Genomic DNA, 23,564 nt, shown 5'->3' on the forward strand with positions numbered 1-23,564 from the left:
TCTCCATCTCCACCTCCTGTCCTCCTGTCTTTCTGTCAATGCCACTGTCTCTATACCATACAACATCGCAGGTCTAACATCAGTCTTTTCCTTTCACTCTTGCAGATACTCTTCTATCATAAATTACTCCTGCTATCACTCTTCTCCACCCACTCCACCCTGCCTGCACTCTTTTCTTCACTTCTCCAACTGCCGCTCATGGGCTCTTGTTGGTGGAATAGAAGGGAGCAGGCCATGTTTTTACTATTGATGGAGAAATAAAACCGAAACAAACAGAAAACTGTCAAGGAAGTGGCAACAGTACACGGCATCTGATTGACTTTCCAGATGTTACAGAGCTTGTTTGCTGATAATGAGCAGTTCATATACAAAATCGTGGTGTCATTTCCTTTGTAACGTCACAGAAATTAAAATAATTACATGCCTAATAAACAAGAAAATGCTGATAGTGGGTGATGAACCATTCTTTGAAAAAGGCTCTGACTAAAGGTGCTACCAAATAGCATAAATGTATGCATAATTGTTACCATCTTCTGTTCAGCGAGATTTGAGAACTCACCCACACTACAGTACAGAACATTTTGCTTTGATGAGTAAATGGTGAAGGTCAGGATGAAACAGTCCCCTAATCACACCACTGAATGGGTATAAATGGCTGAGGCTTTGGTATGTGCAGCAGTGGGTGGTGTGGACAGAGTGAAAAATCCAACCTGGCACATTTCAGTGTCCTTTCTCCATCATTCAGCACACAGACATGTGGGCATTGGACTGTCTGTTTAGAGGGCGTCCAAGTGTTCCTCTTGCAAACGTCCCTATTTTTGAAGCAGCAGTATGAGAAATGCCATGGTACATGATTCAATATCAACACACGGACAAACACATGGACGGTGGGTTTAAACTGTTACACAACCCACTGTGAGGTGATGGTTGGGTGCCGTCCTCGTAGGAGTTGCATGTGATGGTGCAAAAGTAATGCCACCCACACGACATTCAATTGGAGCACGCCTTGACAGTCAAGTAGCGGGATGAGGTCTGTGTTGTTCATGCTAATTTGTAAATTCATGAAATGATCATCATTATTTGTATAAATCTCAAATTAGTTTTTAATTGAAGGAGGACCTTTTCAAAATGAAGTGCAATATTTAAAAAAAAGAAAATGTGAGTTATGCGCTTTTACAGCAAAAAATTCTCCTGATATAATGACATTTATAATAATGTGAGAAATTGCAAATGCAGATTTCGAATTCAGACAGCGAGCGTGAGCATTAAACAACATTCGATTCGACTTCATTCCGCTTTCAGCTGCATTTTTCCCCCTTGCATTATTTTTATTTGTTAATTTTTGACTCAGTAACAGATATGATTTACAATGTAGTTAAAAACAATTCTTGAAACAAAACATATAGTAAAAGAAAAATGCATATTAAAAAACTCATAAAAACATACATGTAGTACAGTAATTTTTTTAAAAACCTTCTCAATTACAGTAACAAGATTAAATGTAATTCGTTGCTTGCCACCTCTGGTGATGAGTGATTGGTTGTTGGGTAAACAGTGAACCTGTGGAAAAACCTGAGTCAGGCTTTACATGTGGGTGATGAGTCATGTGAAACCATCAGATCTAGTAAAAAGTTTATCAAATTGGCAACAGATGAGATGTGACATTCTCTCAACTCTACCAAATACTAATAATTGTGTGCCTGATTCAAGGGTTTTGATGGGTTGTTTTGCCTCCATGCAATGTAATCACTCTCACTTCTTAATTACTCAGTATTGCCTGATGGCAAACACTCCTCCCTCAATCCCAAACATCTTACATAATAGCAACTCCACACAGATTTAACTGGAAAGCTTCAATATCTAATTAACCTTAACATCTCTGCGATCTGTTGCGAAACCAATCCAGCCCTGCATTCTTATTCCCAACCTCTGATTCTCAGGGGTACTGTGTTGTTCTCAACAAATAGTTTCCCATTGGTTTTATTGCACCGCATTTTTAATGGAGCGCAGATGAATGTGCCTACAGATGGCAGGCAAAGACTATCTCCAAGTCTCTTGTTACCCCTGTGTTGCTCTAATGATGGCAGATGGGGATGCTGGTCTGCATTAATGACTCTAGTGTCAATTGACAACTGCACACACTCTCTGTGTTTGACTGTTTGGATTCTTTATGCCCTCGGATTATAGCAAAGCCATTAGCGTCGCATTTGGTTCCCCCAGACCTTTTCTTAACTGCTGCTGGACTTTTGGCTTGCCAGGCCACTTGCTTGACGATCACAGATATGGCAGGGGTGTGGGTGGAAAGGATGGACGCAGGCCAGGTTTTATTTTTGATGGAGAAAACGGAGACGGTGATTCAACCGAAATAAACAGAACACTGTCGAGGAAGTGGCGATTGTAAACGGCACCAGATTGACTTTCCAGATGGTACAGAGCTTGTTTGCGGATAATGAGCAGTTCATATACGAAATCTTGGAATAGTTTCCTTTTGTAACTTTACAGGAATTTGGACATTGTTGATTATTACATGCCTAATGAACAAGCAGAAGCCGATAATGGGTGATGAAAACTCTTTCTGAGAATCCAGGTTTAAGCAATTAGACTGGTAGTCTGGTTGCCGTGAATCATTTAAGATGGAGGATAGTATCTAGATATAAACGCTATCATTAATTTACACTTAATAAAAATCATAACCCTAAAAAACGCAATAAATAAAACTGAGCCATCTGATAAACCAGGAAGCATTTATTGTGTTCCTCAGGACACAGTGTTTAGAAATCCACTTTCCACCCAAATTTCTTTTCACCTTCCAAGAACATGCCAGCTGGACTGGTGACTCTAAATTGCCCCTAGGTGCATCTTGCATTATGATGGACAGGCATCGCATACAGGCTTTATTTCTACTTCATAACCGAACTTCTGGATTCACCAGCATGGTGATCCCTCTGCTTCACCTCCCTCTGATTCTTGACAGTAGCTTGTAAAGCAGCTAAATAAAGCAGCTGAGAAACCAGGAATTGTTTTCAGGGGTGGCAAAACCTTTCAGTGCCAATTTGCTCGGGGTGATCTTGCTGTGTTCGGTTAGCCAGAGCAGATTTTTCCAACCCTCACATCTCAGATCGGTACTGGGGACATTGTGCTTGTTACCAGCCCACAGCAGAAAGCTTGGCTGTGTGTGTACTAAGTGAGTGTCACAGCACACAGAGCAGTGCAGCTCTACATGGTTCGAGTTCATTTGTGATGAAGCCAAGATCAAGGTTTGTGAGTGGGACAGCCGCATTTACACAAACAACTCATGCTTGATGCTACTGAAGAGTGATAACAGGGGGTTTTTACATTTATGGCATTTGGCAGACACCCTTATTTAGAGCAACTTGCATTTATCCCATTCACACAACTAAGCAAATGTGGGGTTTAAGGGCCTTGCTCAGGGGCCCAGGGGTGGCATTTTAGTGTAGCTGGGATTTAAACTCACAGCCTTTGGATCTAAAGTCCAATAAAGTCCAATACCTAGACCACTAACCACTGATTCTTGAGAAGGGCGGGACTTATCCATTCTTGGGGGCTTTTGATTGGGCAAAATCCGGACAAATCTTGAAAATCTATTTCACCATATGAAACAATGTCATTTCTGAAACTGAAATTTCTTTTTAATATCTTTAGCCCTTGAAGCTGTTGTCTGCTGTTGTTCTCAGAACCACCTTGTTCTCTTGGTCTTTCTCGATTAGCAAGCACGTCTGAGCTGAATGTCAGTTTGATAGTAAAAAATCTGCCTTTTCTGGATGGAGCTGCTGTCAGCTGATGGGCAACGAGCCCGGGGACGAATCATTCAGCATTAGGCCTTCAGCTGCTCTTCTGGAACAATGCGAAAAGTGATCGAGGATCAGATGGCGCCGGTGACGGCGTCTGCTGCCGCCTGAACCGCGGGAGAGGCCGAGTGATGTGGCGCTGCTGAGAGGAGATGGCGTTTGCACTCCAGGTTCCTCGCTTGCTGACAGCACCGCTCCGGATAACAACAGTCGCATCAGACAGGTGCAGCCGAGATTACACGCGTTTCTGCTCAGCCAGATGGACGAAATTTTAACAAGTGTTGAAAGCTACGTTCAGAAGACTCGGGCACACACGGTGCACGCAAACAAGACATACATTTCTGTATTCTTGTCTACACAGGCAGGGACCAGTGGCTGATTTTTCACTTCCTCTAGCTTTCTCTTTGCATTAGCGAAAAGAACGATCTGACGCCAGATGTACAGAAGACCATACAATTTCAAACCAAGATCTGCTCAAACAGGGTATAAAGTACAAAGTCTCTTACTGCTAATACATCTCATCCTTCTTGTATTTTGCCCACAATAACAGTAAAGAAAAAGAAATGCAATTTCTATCTATATTTTTCCACATCCTTTACAAAGCACAAACCCTTTAAAGCTATTCAAATGCCACAGAGAAGAACAAGCACTTGGCTTTCTCGAGTGACCTCGATGTCAGAAAATCCCGAGTTACTTACTCATCATGAAGGCAGCCTCGTTCGTTCCACTTCTTCCGAACTGTGACCTAAAAGAAGGAGCAGTTGATTGCCGCTGCTGAATTTGCGCTTTGCGCTAGGAGTAAATGAGGTTATGGCTACAGGCGACTCGCACGCTCTGTGATTTTCACTTTTGCACTCGGAAGATCACTGGCTTGGCGTAACAAGCAGCCATTTAGCATGAGGTAAAGCGGGAACATCGTGCCAAGGTGGTTTCAATGTGTCCTTGCTAAGATTAGCTTGTTCTTACCTCAGGCTAATGAAGCCATACTGCCTTCCTGCATCCATTTCTGCTTCACTTTATTTCTGATGCAGGAAACAGAACTGCAGTGATGTGTTATAAAGATTGAGTCATTAGAACCAATGATTTGGTGTCAGTTTATAATTTGGATTTGTCAGTGAAAACAACATGGAATAATCAGGAGGCGTGGCTTGTAGTAGCCTGTAGATGGAGTGTTAATGAAGCAGGGGTGGCCATTAATGACAACTGGATCTACAGTCACATAAGAGGTGTGGCCTTTTTTTAATGCTTGTCAGTTTTAGTAAAGAAGGTGTGGCTATTGTTTCTGTCAAAACAGTAAAGGAGGTGTGGCCTTTGTTAATGTTAGCTTTGGACAGAAAAGGTTTGGCCTTTATCCCTGCCAGTTTTGGTGAAAGAGACATGGGTTTTATACCTGCTAGTTATAGCAAAGGAGGCATAGCCTTTATACCTGCTAGTTTTAGTAAAGGAAACATGACTTTTATGCTAGCCTTTATACCTGCTAGTTATAGCAAAGGATGCGACACATTAAGGCCTGCTAGTATATGTAAAGGAGGCGTAGTCATTAGCACTAAAAGGGGTGTGGTGTTTTGTGTATGTCAGTCCTAAACATTTTTTTAAAATAAAGATTTTTTAAATAGATAGCAGCTCATCATGGTTAGCTTTCTGGACGTAAGAGAGTTTGTTTATTATTTTTTAGATATTTGCACAAATAAAGTCAGAAGGTGCCAGGAGAAGATTAGGACTTCAACAAGCAATAATGAGCTCACCACTATGCATGATTATCAGGCTATTATATTTGGTTACCATGCAAACAAGGAGCACCATGGGATGTCATTAAAGGAAAGGGAAGAGGGAAAAAAAACCCACCAGCATCTTATTACCATCTGAGAATGAGAAAGGAGGCCTGGATTTCCAATTGGCATCCATTAAAGCAGAGGTAGGACCATTCGTTTTCCTCCGGCTTGCATATTAAAGTTTCCTTTTGTTCTTGCTGGATTCCTTATTGCATGACAAATTGCAGTACAGTTGCTCTCGCAGTCATATATGGATTACGATTTCAATCGGAATACTTACTGTAGGAACGAGAAGAGTGGAATCGTATGTTTTTAGCTGTGCAGCTCAGTCAGGGAGCGCGGCGGATCCGAGACGTGGTTTGATGGTAGGAGACGGACAGAAAGTGTTCTTTAAAAATAAAAAGGAAATATTTAAAATATGGAAACGATTTCATGATTTGTTTATAAAGGTCATCTACCCACTCGAGTTCTGCAATCAGGTTATATAATGCACCCTCTGTATCACACAAGGCCATTATTGGTATCTGTATCTATGGATACAGAGTCGGATGGTCTGATGAAATCTAATTTAAATTACATTTTCAAGGTTGTTTTACCCCTTTATGTTTGAAAATAATCCAAATATGGCCATGACCCAAACCAGACAAAACCGTTGCACTCATTGAATGGGGTGTTGGGTGAATTCTGGCTTTGGGAAGTGTTTCAACCTCAGCAGCTGTAAACACCTGCAGTTAATGTCAAATACACATGTGCACAGGAGGTATTAGAAATTATTTATACCTACCTATGATGTTCTTGAACAAACCAACTTGGTTCTGTTTACAAAAATATAAACAAGCTAATATCCTTACTTCTACACCGTGACCCTGACCAGGCAGTTACTAAGGATGAAGGAGTCAAAGCTGAAATGCATCGAGCAACATCATACTTTCATGTTAGTCTCTCGCTCGCACCCCCATGAACCCTTAGGTGTGATTGGATTGCACCTGCAGGATCCCAGTCCTGAGAGACATCAATGCTCCTCATATCCGTGTCTGCATTTGCATTAGTTTAGGACACACATCGGTTTGCTCTGTTTCTTCTGAAAATATTGTGAATTCTTTTTCCAACAATTGTACAAATTTATAGCCAGAAATAGCATAGATGTGCACATCAGGAAGGTCATGAATAGTCACTACGCCACAGTTGTCCGTGTCACTCAGTTGAACTGTAATCCTGCCGAATGGCATTGTGGGTATTGTTCCTAATACGTGGCAGATGAGGGTGCAGCTAAGGCCCAGCTGGTGCTCAAACCCTGATCTAGTCTGCTGTCTAATACCCCCACATCCACCCCAACACCATGCTATGTTAGTTACACTACACACTCTGTGACTCAGTGTCACTGTTTTAAAATAAAATACACTGGAACCCAAATGTCTGTGCAAGTAAAATCGAGGTCAAGCCGGCTGGATGTATTTCTGGGTATCAGCCACAATTTATACTAGTGAGATCCTCAAATCTTAAATTGCCATAATGAACTCATTATTCGCCTATAAAACCAAAATTCCTGAATATTTTATAATGTTTCTTTATTAATTATTCATAAAAGGGATTACAGTTTATACATAAATATACAATTTTATAATTAGTGTTGTGAAGGGGGAGGCTACAGTATATAATAATCACTGAACTGGAATCAGGTGTGTATGATTTGTTGCATGCCATCAAGACATAAAAGGGCGGAGCCTGCGTCGAAATATGATTGCAAATGCATCCACTTATCCAGAGCAACTTACAAAGTGTAATGTTTAGAACCCATTGATAAGCATTTTGTGAAAACTCGTTGAGACTCAGCTGAACAGAAGAGTCTGGAAGCATGAGCAGTGGCTGAGGATTGGAAAAAGCGTGGAGATGTGCTGAGACGTAGAGGGGATGTCGGTCCATTTTTGGCTTTGTAGACACCTACAGGAAGCCAGTGGAAGGAACGTGGAAGTCCGGAGGTGTGGAAGAACCTAGGAAGGGCGAAAATAAGCTGTGTGGGTGCATTCTGTACCAGTAGAAGACTTTTTTTTTCAGAGGACCACCTGCCAGGAGCGAGTTGCAGTAGTCCAGAGCTACTGAGTAGCCTGTCGGACAGAAACAGACAAATTCTTCTGATGCCGTAAAAGAGAAACAGATTCGAGTGTGTTAGATGAGAAACTTCAGAAGAAAAGGACGGTTTATTGTAACCCCATTCGACCGTTTGGTGGCTAAATAATTAAAATAATATATGTAATGCTTTATAGGTGCATTAAATTATGTTCTATTTTTGGGTTCCCTGGTGGTCTAGTGGTTAGGATGCGGTGCTCTCACCACTGTGGCCCGGGTTCGATCCCCAGTCAGGGAACCAACCCCAGCCATTAGGGTTGCACAAACCTTAGTGGTGGTCCCAAGCCCGGATAAATGGGGAGGGTTGCGTTAGGAAGGGCATCCAGTGTAAAAACGTGTCAAATCAAACATGCGGATGGTCCGCTGTGGCGCCCCCTAAAGGGGGAAGCCGAAAGAAAGTTTATATTGTGTCCTATTTTTGGAAAAAAAAATGTTGAGACATGTACGGTTGGACAAAAACATTGTATTAATTTGAGTTAATTATAGATACTGAATGCCTCATGACTGCAACAAAAAATCCAGAAATAACAGGATATAAAGAAAATGAAACAGAACAGAAACATACTGGGGGAAAACATAGATACTTCCATAGATAATCTATCATTTCCAAACTCCGAATAAATGTTCAACCCCCTCAGAAAGAGCAAGGCCACGGCCACATGCACCCTGAGGGTCAAGTGAAGCTCAGAGAGAAAAACAGGCTGTGAGAGAGAGAAGGATGGAGGGAGAAGCGTTAGGACGAGTGGACCTGCTGCGCTGATTCCGATGGAATTCTGGTCCGATATTCGCAGCGTAAACGCAATCAGCTGAAGATGATTGAGGTGGGATCACTAAAGCACCTTCGCTTGTATCCGTAAGGATTTAGGATTTATTAGATTTTCGGAATGGTTCATTTCCCAGTCATTATGATGATATTGCCAGGAATTACAGTTTGTCGTGGAGAGAAATAGGCCTTAATTTTTAAAAAATATTTTTACATTCATTTAATCATTAAAATGTGCAGAAATAACTTTGGCATAACTTGAATTTTTTTCCTGTCTTCACTGTTTTTTCCTTCTCTTATATCTTTAGTGCTTCTTTACAAACTTTGAGAGTCTGAAGGCCAGGCTACTTCACATGGGGGAAAGGACACATACCTTTAAGTGCTGCGTTGTTCTGTATTTCTTCTCGATTCTTCAGGTTATGTATTAATAACGCCTGTAATGGAGGTCGTACTTTTCTTTTCCTTGTTTTTTTCCCCCGCTTTTATTTTCTTCCGCTCGAGGCCACGATGGTGGATCAGGAGGGGGTGGGGCTCGGTATAACTCCAGCAGCCGGGGTCTTGTGCTCGCGTTCCACGCCTTCTCTTGCACGGTCATAAATTTGCGCACCTTTCCACTACCTTTTATATTTCTGAAACGGATCGTTCAGAAAGTTCAGATTAGATTTCTGTAACACAAACTGTCATTTGCATAGATTTGAAAGTGAACGGATTACCGTTGCCGTTTTAACCCTACGGTACGTATTAAAACAAACTATGCTAAAACGTGAATTGTTTGTCGCGTACGTCTTCTTCTTGACATCGTTTATTGGTCGGTTGCCGAGCAACTGCATTGTCACATACGTTATACGTTTAAAAGGACAGAGCGAATTGATTAGTACCCAATTTGTCCATAGCGCATCAATTAACTGGATGTTTTATTACTTAAATCAAATTTTCTTTTAGTGTTATTACAAAGAGAGAGAGAGAGAGAGAGATTGACTTCACTGTACATCTTACCTGAGAATGGGAAATATATAATAAAAAATGGACAGACTGAGGGATAATAGAAATAAAAACCACAACCAGAGGCAAATTACAGATCTGTTAAATCCTCAAATCTGATTGGTCCAGAGATGTTGATTCATTTTCTGTGTGCATGTAAAACCACAGGTGTTAATGAGGCTCTTGTACAGTACATTATTATTTCCATAGTAACAGGTTGTTCACAGGGACTCGTGCAGTGGATATAAGATTGGTATGTGTTTCTTCAGGTACTGATGGAGTGCACTCAGTGTTCACATTTATTTATATTCAATAGGGATTAGATCAGATCTTCCTCTCCAAACCCATGTAAAGCACATGAAGGAATACATTTATATATATTTTTTTATTCAATTGATTAAATTGAGTAATCGATTAAATTGACCCCATTTGGGTAATGCAGATGTGTATATTTGTGTGTGTTTTTGTTCAATTTTCTAAACACACGTTCTACTCAACTGTTCTATATATTTTTCATGCTTCTTTCAGGTTAACTTTTTTTTTTACAAATGTCTTCATTCCTTTCATCCATCAGTTATTTACTTCCTTGATGTATGGAATTCTCTCCTACCAAGAGAAATTCTTGAAGCTGTACATAAAACCCAAAAGAATCCACATCTCTAGACTGTCGTTAAAGAGTTTTCGCACATGCGCAGTACAAATCGTGTTTCCGGCATGTAGCGAGTAGAAAAATTGACACTAAGCTCAAAGTGTGAGGTGGAAACTAAACAATCCCTCCTGTCTGCCACTTTGTATATACGTGATGGAAAATTTCAACTCGGTAAAATGTATATAAAAACACAATGCAATGATTTGCAAATCTCATAAACCCACATTTTTTTCACAATAGAACATTCTGTAGAAAACAACAGTTTAAATTGTGGAAAATGTACCATTTTAGGGAAAGAAATTGTCATTTGATTACTCTAACACGTCTCAAAAAAGCTGGGACAGGACATCAAAAGTCTGGAAAAAGTAAGTGTCATTAAATTGAAACAGTTGGAGAAACATTTTGCAAATAATGAGGTTAAGTGACAGCAGGACAGTAAAATGATTGGGTATAAACAACAACTTTTTTCCCTTAAAATAGTAAATATTTTTAGTTTAAACATTTCGACACAGTTAAACATTTTTTGTTGTTTTATTCTGAATAAAATGTGGGTTTATAAGTTTTGCGAAACCTTTATTTATTGACATTTTGCGCATTGTGGCAACGTTTTTTTGGAATCGGGGGTCGTGTTTGTTTGTGTTTGGTTAACTGCATTTATTCGCACGTACTACACCACAATAACAAAAACAATGAAGCGAAAAAATCGCCTTCTGTAGTTCGGGGTTGGGTTTCGAATCTCCTTGGTCACGGGTAATAAATAAAAAATCAAGTTCTTGCCTTTATTTCCTTGTTTATATCATACAATTTTTATAAACACACACACACAAAAAGCTAAATCGCCCCCATGACTCCTCTAAAACTCCACACTTAACACTCCTATTTGCTCACATGTTTAAATGTATGAGATGGATGATTCATGCTCACTCCGGGCCAAACTGTTTTAGAAGTTCAAGATTCAAGATGTGTTTTCTGTCATTACGCCTGTCTATGCCGTGCTGTTCTCTGTCATGGCTTCTCTTCAAACCCGATCACTGCGCTGCCAGATGGTCTCTAAAGCCTGCCCTCGTTAGACTGCTTGTTTATTCTTAATTAAGTTTTAAAATAAATAAAAACCTTGAGTAAAACACCAAGAGTCTCAATTCTTTGGCCAGAGCTGACGTTGGATGCAAATAAAAAAAGATGTAGCTTTTATTTTGAACAAAACCCAAAATGCTGATGTTGAAGTTGTTTCCGAGCTTGATATCAATTCCGAATGCTGACTGTGTCTGAATACACAAAATCAATCAGGTTTGGGGGGGAATTTTCTGATCATGCTTCACTTGCAGACTATTTCATTTCTTTGCATACATCAGTGTCGTTCCTGGAGTTCGAGGCTTCCACGGCGTGACCCCCGTGACCCTCAGGAGTGATGACTCCTCCTGCTTCCATTCTTCTGCATTTGACTTGGAAGAGAGTAGATTTTTGGCGTCTGCGGTGGGAGATTAATGATCGTGTCGAGTCAGGGTTGAGGCGCGCCCGTCGATGCCACCCTTCTGCCCGCCTATGATTTATGAACAGCCGGCAGTGCGTGAGCTGTAATCCGAGAAGGGTTTGTTTTTGCTCATGAAGATTGAATTTTTTAAATCAGTGATTGATAATCTCACTCTTGCCTTTTCCTATATCATGCGAAGGAGAAGGATAGAAGAGAGAGGGAAGGAAGCACTCGTCTCACCGATGAACTGGTGCGAGTCACCGAATGTTGAGCGCAGAGAATCAATAAATGTGGGAATAAATGACAGGAGAGTGTATATATATATATATATATATATATATATATATATATATATATATATATATATATATATATATATATATATCATTATTATTATCATTATTATTCTTGGTGTTATTTGAAACTTATATGAACGATATGCTCATAGTTGACAAACGACAGGAGGCGGAGCGACAAGATGCTTCGATTTCAGATGATGCTCAGGTGGGAGACAAGGTTTTGGAGATGAGGTGAGAGAGGTGCGATTGAGACGGTTTGGTCATTTGCATAGGAGGGACATGGAGTATATCAGTAGAAGAATGCTGAGGATGGAGGGAAAGAGGAAGGCCAAGGAGGAAGTTCATGGACATGGTGAGGGAAGACATGCAGGCGGTTAGTTTGAAAGAGGCAGATGTAGATGATATGGAGACTAATGATTCACTCTGGCGAGTCCTGATAGAAGCAGCCATAAGAAGAAGCTGTTACACTACACAGATCAGGTGTAAAATTTTAACATGATAGCTTTATGAGCGGTGAAGTGAAGAACACTGATGATCTCTTCATCATGGCACCTGTTAATGGGTGGATTTAATTATTAGGCAGAATATTTTGTCCTCAAATTTGATGTGTTAGAAGCAGGAAAAATGGGTGAGCGTAAGAATTTGGACAAATTTGACAAATTGTGACGTCTAGCAGTGGTCTGTGTCTATTAAAACAGTGGTGAACCGGCGACAGGGTTGTGGGCGCCCAAAGCTCATTGATGCACGTGTGGAGTGAAGGCTGGTACATGTGGTCCAATCCAACAGATGAGATCCTGTAGCTCAAACTGCTGAAGAAGTTAATGTTGATGCTCGGCAGATCAGAACTGTTTTAGCAGCATACGGGACCAACACAATATTAGGCAGGTGGTCATAATGTTATGGCTGTTGCATTGTAATGCTGGAACAGGTTTGAGTCGCTACTTCAAAATGTAATGCTCGTCGTTATGTATGTATCTCAATCACCCTTTTCAATCTGTCTGATTCACAATTTGGAATCGTTGCTGATTCTCAGGTGGTGTTTCTGCTGCACTAGTCGCAGCGAAGGCACTTTCATCTCACATTCTTCTCTTATTGTTGGCTAGTACGGTCTGTTAACTGACTCCAGTTGAGTTCAGTTCTCGTCTTTCAACGTGGATTCAGTTTTTTTGAAGCATTTAAAGCATTCCGTCTCTCTGAGGCATGGAATGACTATTTATTTTAGTCTTTCAGTGACTCTGAGTATTACATTCACCTGGAAACGAGGAAGGAGAGATTGAAGGAGATTGAGAAAAATTGTGACCAAATAAATCCCTCTCCTTTCACTCCCACTGTTTGTCTCTCAGGGCATTATGTACATCTAAAATAATGCAGGACACGATTTCTGCACTTCTGCACGTTCTAAAACCAGTTATTCTGCTTTTTTTTTTCTCAGGGTGGTCTGATCGCTCTCCTCCTCCTCATTCTTCTCTTCACTCTGGTCCTGTACACTCGTCAGCGATGGTGCCGGCGCCGCAGGGCTCCACAAAAAAGCGCCAGCACTGAGGCCACCCACGAGATCCACTACATTCCTTCAGTCCTGCTCGGACCACCGCAGTCCAGAGATGGCTTCCGGACGCCTCGTGCCCACCAGCACGGCTCGGTCATTGGCATGGCCATCCGTGAGACGCCCATCCTGGATGACTGCGACTGTGAAGATGACGAGCAGCCTGGACAGCTCCTGGATGGGAAGATTCACATGGACGAGGACTTCTGCAGCCAGGGCACTCGCAGCATGGATAGTCTGGGAAAAGGAGGATTTGATGCCAATAGTAAACACAGCCTGGATAACAGAGGTGAGTTGCTGTTCGGATGTAATATCACTTTTGGTTTTGTATATTGTGCTGCAAATTACCTTGTGGAGAGAAGGAAAGGTGTGCAGAAGTGTTGTGGAGTTGCTCAAGAAGTCCGGTAAGGATGAGCTTAACTGTGCAATGATTATGAGACACTTAGCTGTGTTGAATGGGTTGATTTTAACTGTCACCCCCCCCACATAAACAGAGTCAGTTGATTAAGATACCAAGGTAGCTTCTAAAAACTACTGAAGGGTAAAGCTCTGAATGTCTTAACATTAACAACAAGTTGAGTTTGGCAGAACCTGTGTCCGAGGTGGTATCAAAAAGTTTCGAGACTAATGGTGTAACTGGTGCTATTCTGACCATGTGCGTTATCACGTCTGCGATTTCATCATTGACCATGGATCATTAGAACAAAGAGCAAACTTAAAACTGGGCAAATCTGCCACAGAGACGTTTGACATACTGCAAAGAGTCGTTTGAGCATGTGTGCTTCAAGAGCATTGAAAGACGGACAGAGATCAGGAAGCGCTTCAGCGAGCTCGACCACCGAAAAGGTCGAAACTGTTTGCCAACTTGTGCATGATAATCATAGGGAAACAATCCACGTAATCTCACTTCCGCACCCACCCTACTCACCAAATTTGGCTCCTGAGGACTTCGTCTCTTTTTCCGAAGATGAAGATCCCGCTCAGAAAATCCAGTGTGAAGGTGCTTTACACGCTTCAAAAAGGAGACTTCCTGGACATGTTCCAGAAGTAGTAGGAATTGGAGTGTATTGCAGTGCAAGGGGACTATTTTGAAGGTGATAGTGTGGAAATGTAGATTTTTTATAAAAAAGAGCTAGTCCCAAACCTTTTTGATGCCACTGTGTACATCCAGATTTGGGTCTACAAACACTACAGGATTTAGTGCTATTTAGAACTTGTGTGGTCTATTATGTGCAAAGGTATTAGAAAAAAATTACCTTGTGTTTTCAGAACCCAACTCTTAATAGGTGTAAATTTCCCTGTGTAAATAAACTTAAAATAAGGTGTACACAATGAAATTATCTCCGCTACCTTTAAAGGGCATAAGTTTGCGATTTCAATCTGTTCATTCTGTCGAATTTATTTATGTCCATAATGACCACGAAATGCAAAAATGAGGAACCCTAACAAAGCGCTAATACAACGTCCTCTATCATGTTCATCCTGACACTTAACTAAAGCTAATGATGGTTGGAACACTGGCATTTAAAGCGACACGTGGCATATTCGAGTGCATCTGGGGAGTTGGATTTGAAGTTACCTGCCAAGTGGAGGCTAATTATAGCTGTTGACCCGAATCTGAAGTGAGACGCAGACGGAGTAGAGAGCTAGCGAGAGCGCCCCATTGACATGCTGCTGATGAGCTGGTTTAGATGGTTCCCAGTGGAGGACTGTGAAGGCCAGAGAGTTGATTGTAAGGACTTTGGAATAACAGCTCAATATTGATAGAGATGCTTTGTTTTTCATTACTACCAGGGTTATGTGCACAGTAGAGGTTTGTAATCAAGCTTCAGACTTCCTTTAGCCTTCTACTTGATTATCTATTTTATCTCCTTATGCAAGAAAAGGCCATTGTCTTGAACAAATTGCACAACAGCGAATCGCATTCAAGATATACTACACACTTGCCTGACAAACCCCAAACGAAGCATAACAGTAGCTTAATGGACTAGTTAAATACAGAGAAACAACAAAATAGAGCACAATGAAGCTGAGTCTGACTGCCCGTGGTTTCAGGGTTCAGAAAGCCTCAGCACTGATGTGTAGGAATGGTAGATGTAAATAAATGTAAATAAAAACAGAATGCAATGATTTGCAAATCTCATAAACTTATATTTTATTCACAAGATAGCATAAAAACAAATGTTTATACTTAGGAAATGTACCATTTTAAGGAAAAAATAAGGCCATTTTGCCTGCAGTCGCCACCTTTCACAATTTAAAAACATTTGATCCGTCATGAAATGCAGTGATGAACAGGAAGGAAGTGAATGTAATGCGTTACTGTACTGTAGCCTTTTCGCGTATACTGTAAGTTTTTTCTGAATTTTTCCATTTGGGGAGATTTCACTTCATTTCAAAGTCAAATATTTGAGTCAGTCGTTTCTTTTTTTTTATGAGGATTAAAACTTAACTGGTGAAACACGCAGCGAGTCACCAATCAGGATCGAGCGTTCGCTCTGTTACACTCATTTTGATTGGCGCTTGGTGTATCTACTGATCACCAACATACAGTTCAGCATCAATTCAACATCAAGCAGAACATTTAGAGCAGAACTAATAATAGAAAAAAACGTATAACTCAAACTTATGAGTACGTAGTCTTTTTACATAAACTGAGTTGATTAAGCAAAGTGTCTTGCGACAAAAATGATGCTAGGAAAATTCTAGTCATAATAAATCACAGCACTTTGGATACTTAAGTAGATTTAAAGGCAAATACTTTTGTACTTTTACTCACTTTTACTGGAGTTTATTTTAAAGTTTAGAAAAGTCAAGTACATGGTTGTTTACTTCGTTCACTGCTGATGAAATGAAAAATACAACAAAGGAAACTTAGAAACGTCGAACAGCTAGAATATGGTGTTAAACACATAAGGCAAATTTCTCTCTCAAACCTTCAGCAACTTGTCTCCTCAGTTACCAGATGTATACAGAAAATGTGCAGTACACGGTGGTAAACATGGCCCTGTCAGCTTTTTTGAGACCAGTTGCAGTATAATGAATAGAATATGAATCTATGTTTTGCAATTCATTCTATTCTGTTTTATTTACATTTTATTTTTAGTGTCCTGATTTTTTGGAATCGGTGTTGTATTACTTAGGTGGCAACATGCTAGCATTGAGCAACCCCAAGCTGTACGAATACTTCTATTTAAATGAATAAACCCTAATCAAGGGAGGAAAAATAGGTCTAGTTTTCAGGAACTTGCACAGCCAATAATACACCACCATATTTACTTCCTTATATCCACTACTGTAAAGCCAGACACAGTAACAGGGATAGGATTTATACGTACTGGAGAGAATATTGAGAGGTGAAGCACAAGGATAATGCATTTATTGAATGATCTGATCAAGTTAAAGAAAGCTTTTCTTATTAAAAAACTTTTCGGCTGCTGCTTTATGATCGAATCGCACTAAAAACACAGGGGACCCAATGAGCAGGATTGGAAATCACTGGCTTAGTGTCTGTTTATTTTTGACTTAACTGCACTTTTTATCTAAAGTTTGTTAAGGGCCAGGTTTATGAGCCCCTGGTGCAAAAGTGCACAGAATGATAAAGCAAAAACAGAGGAAGAAGCATTTTCCTTATAAAACAGCACTGGTTTCAGTGATTAGAAGTGGTTCATGCTAAAAAGAGATCAACGGTTCTGAAAGCTTCAAATGGGGACCTCGGGGGCAAATTCAATTTCCGAGATGAGAAGTATTAGAAAGGTCATATTAACGGTCGATGTTCAAACGGCCAAACTGCACCTTATCAACACATACGGTGATGTTCAAAACTCTTGATCTTGAAATATGCCTGGGCAAAAGTTAAACTCTCCGCACTCTCTCAGGGCTGCACCATGTGACCCTGGCATTTATAATTCTGCAAAAGCAATTTGGCCATCAGGTCCTAGGTGGCCCTGTGTGTCATCTTAGATAAAGCTGCGAGAGAGATGGAAAGGGAAGCTGGCATATCCGTGGAAGTCTTTTAATTGGTTTGTGTTTGCTTTGGTCAGGAATGACCCTGTTTGAAGCACTCTTTGAATTATTTATGTTTCATCATTTTTTAATACATGAATGTCCTCGGCGATTTTTGAAACTCTTTGGGATATCCATTAAGGCCTAAAACATGTGCGTTAGAATTGTGAGCAGAGCGTATTGGCATTGCTTTGATTGACTGAAATGAACTCTGCAGGATTTTTCAATCATGCCGACTGTCTATACCCTGGCGGAGATAAATAATTAAATCAAATGCAAAAAAAAATTAATGATGTATTCTTTAATTTTTTTTAAATCATAATAAAAGACAAGCATTTTTAATGCATTCTTTTTCTGGATTTTATCTCACTTGATACAATGAGAATTAGCAAAAATTCTGTCAGGACCTTCCTGGTTTCTTCTGATTCCGGGTCGATGGCCATCTTGCCTTTTTCGCGCCACTCAGTATTTAAGGACACCCAAGATATTTACTCACGCCCAGATTATCTCACTGGATTCCTAAGTCCCTGAGAGTCCTCTGCCACCCTGCCTGTTCTGGTTCCTGACCCTAAACCTTGTTCTGCTCTGCCTCCCGGTTTGGACTCTGGATTTTTTTTTTTGTTTTGTTTTGTTTTTGTGTTTTTTGCTCTGCTCTTTGTTGCCCTGTTGCCCTACAGCTGTTCTTGGCTTGTGTTTTTCCCTCTGCCTGTTTCTTTACAGGTCCCCCTTCCACTCACCCGTGATTCCTGACAGATTCAGAGGAATCTCAAATTGATATGATACTCCCAGAGTTCCCTTCCAGATCTGATAGGAACTGATGGGTTATATTAGTAAGCTGTTTGACCTCCCTAAGGGCCAGAACAACCTCCTGACATTGTTTGGAGTTTCTGGAACTGTGCAGGAGTTCTTTTGAAATACATTCTCCCAAATGGTGCAGATGAAGAGCACAACCTGTTCATCTGAGTGGAAATCTGGTGGAATTGATAGTCAAAACTCATCAAAACAATCAGATCTTCTGCACTGTGGAAAGGAATGGGATGGGAATGGGACAGGTGAAGACCTACTTCTTCCTAAAAAACTTGCACTTTTTCCCCCTGTTTGTTTTGTCTTGGTTTATTAAAAAAAGTGCTATAATTTAAGAGTTTTGGGCTGTAATCTAGTAAACAAGTGATCTAGTGAACCAGTGTTTATTTGTTCATTGATTGTGAAAATTGACAAGTGAAAACACTTTTGTATGTTGCTTTGGATAAATGTAAATGTCAATGATACCTATTGCAGTGTTTCATGACGGGATAAAGGACGATCAGCTAGAAGAACACATCCACAGTTTTCCTCTTGTGTCAACAGACACATCCACGATCCATAATGATCATTTTCCATCATCACTTTCTTCCTCGAAAAGTGTTTGACAACAATTTATATGAAACTATTTGCTATGTCCTTTCAAAACCTTAATATCTGAGCTGTTAAAGTACAAAAGAAGGCCAGTGTTTGCTTCCATTATGCACAGCTCCGAGTTTAACCAGCGTTTGTTGAAGTCTGGAGACTGCGGTGATAACACTGGCCTTTATCCCACGGATGAACGATGAAGATCCCTTTAAGTGATGTGGACAAACAGCCAGGCGATGGCCTTGAATAAATCATTAAGCGGATTCTCTTGGCATCGTGCCTGCTCTTCGGGAGCACTCGGAGCCGGGCCGTTGTGAATTCATTATCGCTCCAATTAATTCACATCGCAGAATATTTGGATTGTGACCTTGTCTGTGCCTTATCTTCTAAATCTGGAGAAGTAACCGGATCACAGGTTCATAAAAGATTTAAGATGATGATGAAAAGATGGTATTTTTTTTATTATTTTTTTTAAATCTGACTGCTTCCCTCATCTTTTTCAATTCCACAGAATAAATAAATAAATAAATAAATAAATAAATAAATAAATAACCAAGCGTGCAGCAAGATATTTCTTACAGACATTCGCAGGACAAGTTCCTGAAGCCCTTCTTAAAAATGTTTACAAATTCAGTATGCTTAATATAAAAAAAGGCTGAAGGTTAATTCCGATGGCTATGCTTGAACAAAACCGAACCCTTGCTAATTGCTAGCTGTCAGCTGAAAAGTAAAGAACGGCTGGAACAGTTTACTAGTTAGCTGTTTACTGCAAAAGTTGGATTGCTTGGTTCCATCTCGTAGCCTTTCTTCAAATCGTTCTAATTGTTTATATGCTGAAGAAAGATGAGAAATTTTACCCCTGTGTGTATACGAGAAGGGCAGTAGTTTTGTCTACACCTGAGCATTAGATATACCTTTGGTTTACTTTTTGAACATTTCATTTCACATTTAGAAACCATCTTCTGTTATAGTTACCTTCAACCTTCTGGGAAAATATTACACTAGATTTTGTGGAAATTTGAGGAGATTCATTCATCCATAAGGATGTTAGTAAAGTCAGGTAGTGATGTATGTGAGAAGGTGACGGGGTTCCTGGGGTGCAGCCAGCATTTACATTCATCTTCCTCTACAACCCATAGAAGGCAGATCTACATGGATATAAATAATATACAATTTTATATCCAGTGATGCCGATAAAAAAAAGAAGAAAGACAAGAGCTAAAATTAGGCTTTGAAACTCCCCAAAAACACTGAAAAAATATGTCCTGCAACAGCCAACAATGTATTTGTACCATTTTTTAGACGAACCAGCATTACTCAGGGACCACCTGTACATTTAATCTGACTTTGTATCAGTGACTAGAAGTGAATAATGTTTGGCCTACACAACATAAAGTGACAGTATTGAAATCATTGAAATGGCAATAGTGATTAAATGTTGCAGGAAATTGCTTCCAGGCTTTGATGGATTCAAATCTGACCAACAAACGGTTTTCAGTTTTTCAAATGAGGTTTATTTGCATTTTCTCATTGTCTTGGCCCTTTCAAATATTTCGCTTTGTTCACTATTCCACAAGCTTATTATCCTTGGAGAAGCTGCAACCTTACAGCAGAGTTAAACAGAAATGATTTGGATGTAATTTGATACTGTACTTATTCAGCTTTTTCACGTATCTGCACTTTACTGAAGTATTTCCATTCGGGGAGACTTTTACTTTAAATTCACCACATTTCAAAGTCAAATATTTTACTTTTTCACTCGACTACATTTTACGGAAATCAGTCGTTCCTTTTTAATAACGAGGATAAAAACGTAAATGGTGAAACATGCAGCGAGTCACCAATCAGGATCGAGCGCTCGCTCTGTTTTAAACTCGTTCTGATCGGCGCTTGGTGTATCTACTGATCACCAACATACAGTTCAGCATCAGTTCAACATCAAGCAGAACATTTAGAAAGGAATAAATGTTGAAGAAACTCCAGACTCAAACTCGCCATACTTTTGGTAAAAACACACATGGTTTTATTTGCATGATTTTTCTGAAGTAGTTGAAAAGAAGGATTTGGGTTCATGATCATTTAAATAGAAATCAATCAGTGTTTGAGTCATTAATATCATTCTATTAATAGATCAGTGTGCTGAGAGTCACATTCGAGTCGTTTTACATAAACTGAGTTGATTGAGTAAAGAATCTTGTGATAAAAATGATAGGAACATTATAATTATAATAAATCATAGTACTTTGGATACTTAAGTACATTTGAAGGCAAAAACTTTTGTACTTTTACTCAAATGGGTGAAAGTTTAAAGAGACTCTTTTTCTGAATCTCTACATTTTACTTTTAACTACATGATATGTGTACTTCGTCCACCACAGCCTTTCAGTTCACTGGACTGTGCTGCATTTATTTGGTAGGTGTGAGTGGTTAGGATACTTGAACATGCTTCAGATGTCAGTTAAACCCTGTCAGCTGTGATACCATCAAGGAAAATGAGTGAACCAGTTCCAGTGGCAGTTCTACATGACACTATCACATAACAGGTTTTAGAGATAAGGTGGATGCTGTAAATCTTTTCTGTAATGGGTAATTCCACCTGTCTCATCTCACCAGTATTTCATCGCAGACACTTTCTATGCTTTCTACAGATCCCCTGACCTGTTCTAGATGGGTTGATTTATTCTTCATCAGAACTTTTTTCTAAAAACGGCTGAAGCAAAGTATAAAAAGTGTGTAGGAGGACGTTGTTCCCAAGGCTGTCCATCCACAAAGGGGGTGGGTGGAAGACTAGAAGAATTATTACATGTGCGCTCCTTATAATTTCAATTTAAGTTAAATTAGAAGTGATATGACAGAGTTTAGATGTGACCTGGTTTGTGGAAGTTCACTCTGATGCAATGGGAAATGACGAGCTTTTACATAATTCACGGCTTTGGGGTTTCACTAAGATTATGTTTCCAGGGGGTGTTTTTTTTTGCTGGAATTTTGCTGCATCTCTCTTTGTCTCCTACATCATGCCTGCTAACGTTTTTAAGAAAATGCATATACGATTTGTTCCGACGAATAGATAGATAGATAGATACGTAAGTGGATAAATGGATAGATAATCGATAGAGCTATGGATGGATGGGTGGGTTGGTGGATGGATGAATGGATGGACAGAAATAGATCGATAAATAGATTGATAGATAGATATAATGGGTGGATAGATGGATGGGTAGGTAGATTGCTAAAAGATAAATTAATGGGTGGATAGATACATATGTATAGATGGATGGATGGATGGATGGATGGATGGATGGATAAGCTAACTAGTAAATAGACGGACAGCTTTTTAAAGATGGATGGATGGATGGATGGATGGATGGATGGATGAATGGATAGGTGGATAGATATAATGGGTGGATAGATGGATGGGTAGGTAGGTAGATTGCTAAATGGATGAATTAATAGGTGGATAGATACCTTTGTATACATAGATAGATAAATGGATGGATGGATGAATGGATGGATGGATGGATGGATGGACGGATTGATGAATATGCTAACTAGTAAATAGACAGCTTTTTAAAGATGGATGGATGGATGGATGGATGGATGGATGGATGGATGGATGGATAGATATAATGGGTGGATAGATAGATGGATAGGTTAATAGGTGAATTAATAGGTTGATAGATACATATGTATGTGTGAGCTGAACATATGTATGTATGAGATGTATGTATGTATAGATAGATAGATAGATAGATAGATAGATAGATAGATAGATAGATAGATAGATAGATAGATAGATAGATAGATAGATAGATTAGATAGAAAGACTACTTTAATGAGAATAATCTGTTATAGAATGACAGATTTATCAGTATCTTTTTCGCTTTGTTTTCACTTGCTCTCTTGTTTTCGTTCCCCAGGTTGCTCAGACCTAAAATAATAAGTGTGTAAACATTGGAAAATCACCAGATATTTGTACTTTGTGAATATTCTGGCCAACAAGACTGGCACAAGCCTAATTAGAAAGCAATCATGGATTTATTTCCCTGGCGCTTTAACAGATTGTCGAGCACTATCATTCATAAATGCACTCAGAGTCTGTATAATTGTGTCAATATCTCACAGAAGCAATCATGGACAATAGAAAGCTGAACGATATTGGCCACTACTTTACTGGCCACTCACTACTTTGCAATGAAACGGGGGAAAAAAAGGATAAAAGAAATCAATAAAAGCTCTTTTAGATTATTTCTCTTCCCATTTAATCAGGCGCATAGCAAACGCACAACCACCGGTGCTCTGTGTTCGAAACTCTTTTAAAACAAGACAATAAATGATGCCTGGGTTGCTTTCGCCTTTGGCCAAAGGGGAGGAGATGAATTAGGTGTCGAGGAACGAGGTGGTAGGTTGCCAATTACTCTGTTAGTGAGGAGAAAAAGACCTCAATTAGCTTTCAATCATGTTCATCATTCCTGAGGAGAGCGACCAGGACGGAGGGGCAGGATTGTTTCCTTCAGGGATTAACATGACGTTATTAGGGATATTTGATTAGCTGTGATGTTTGGGTGGGAGGAGCCTGGTCTCACTTTCCCCTGTCAATCACAGCATTAATATCCAATTAAAAGCATCCGCAAACTCATGTATGTGGAAGAGGGCAGAAAGCACTTTCCTTTATATCGGACTGGGACACACGTTTTTAAAAGGAGTCTCACATAATAAACTTGTTTTTGTCTCCACCTCTCCCTAAAAACACACACTA

At 39.9% G+C, this 23,564-nt stretch overlaps 1 protein-coding gene across 2 annotated transcripts in view; it reads left to right on the forward strand.

Annotated features, from left to right (window-relative positions):
* LOC124379039 (astrotactin-2-like) overlaps positions 1-23,564 on the forward strand; it is a 362,618-nt gene that overhangs the window by 104,017 nt on the left and 235,037 nt on the right. For both annotated transcript variants that reach the window (XM_046839046.1, XM_046839047.1), the window contains exon 3: positions 13,304-13,703. In XM_046839046.1, coding sequence (XP_046695002.1) covers positions 13,304-13,703 — 400 coding nt within the window. The remainder of the gene's footprint in view (positions 1-13,303; positions 13,704-23,564) is intronic.

This window comes from Silurus meridionalis, chromosome 25, assembly GCF_014805685.1.
Source record: "Silurus meridionalis isolate SWU-2019-XX chromosome 25, ASM1480568v1, whole genome shotgun sequence".
Lineage (NCBI taxonomy): Eukaryota > Metazoa > Chordata > Actinopteri > Siluriformes > Siluridae > Silurus > Silurus meridionalis.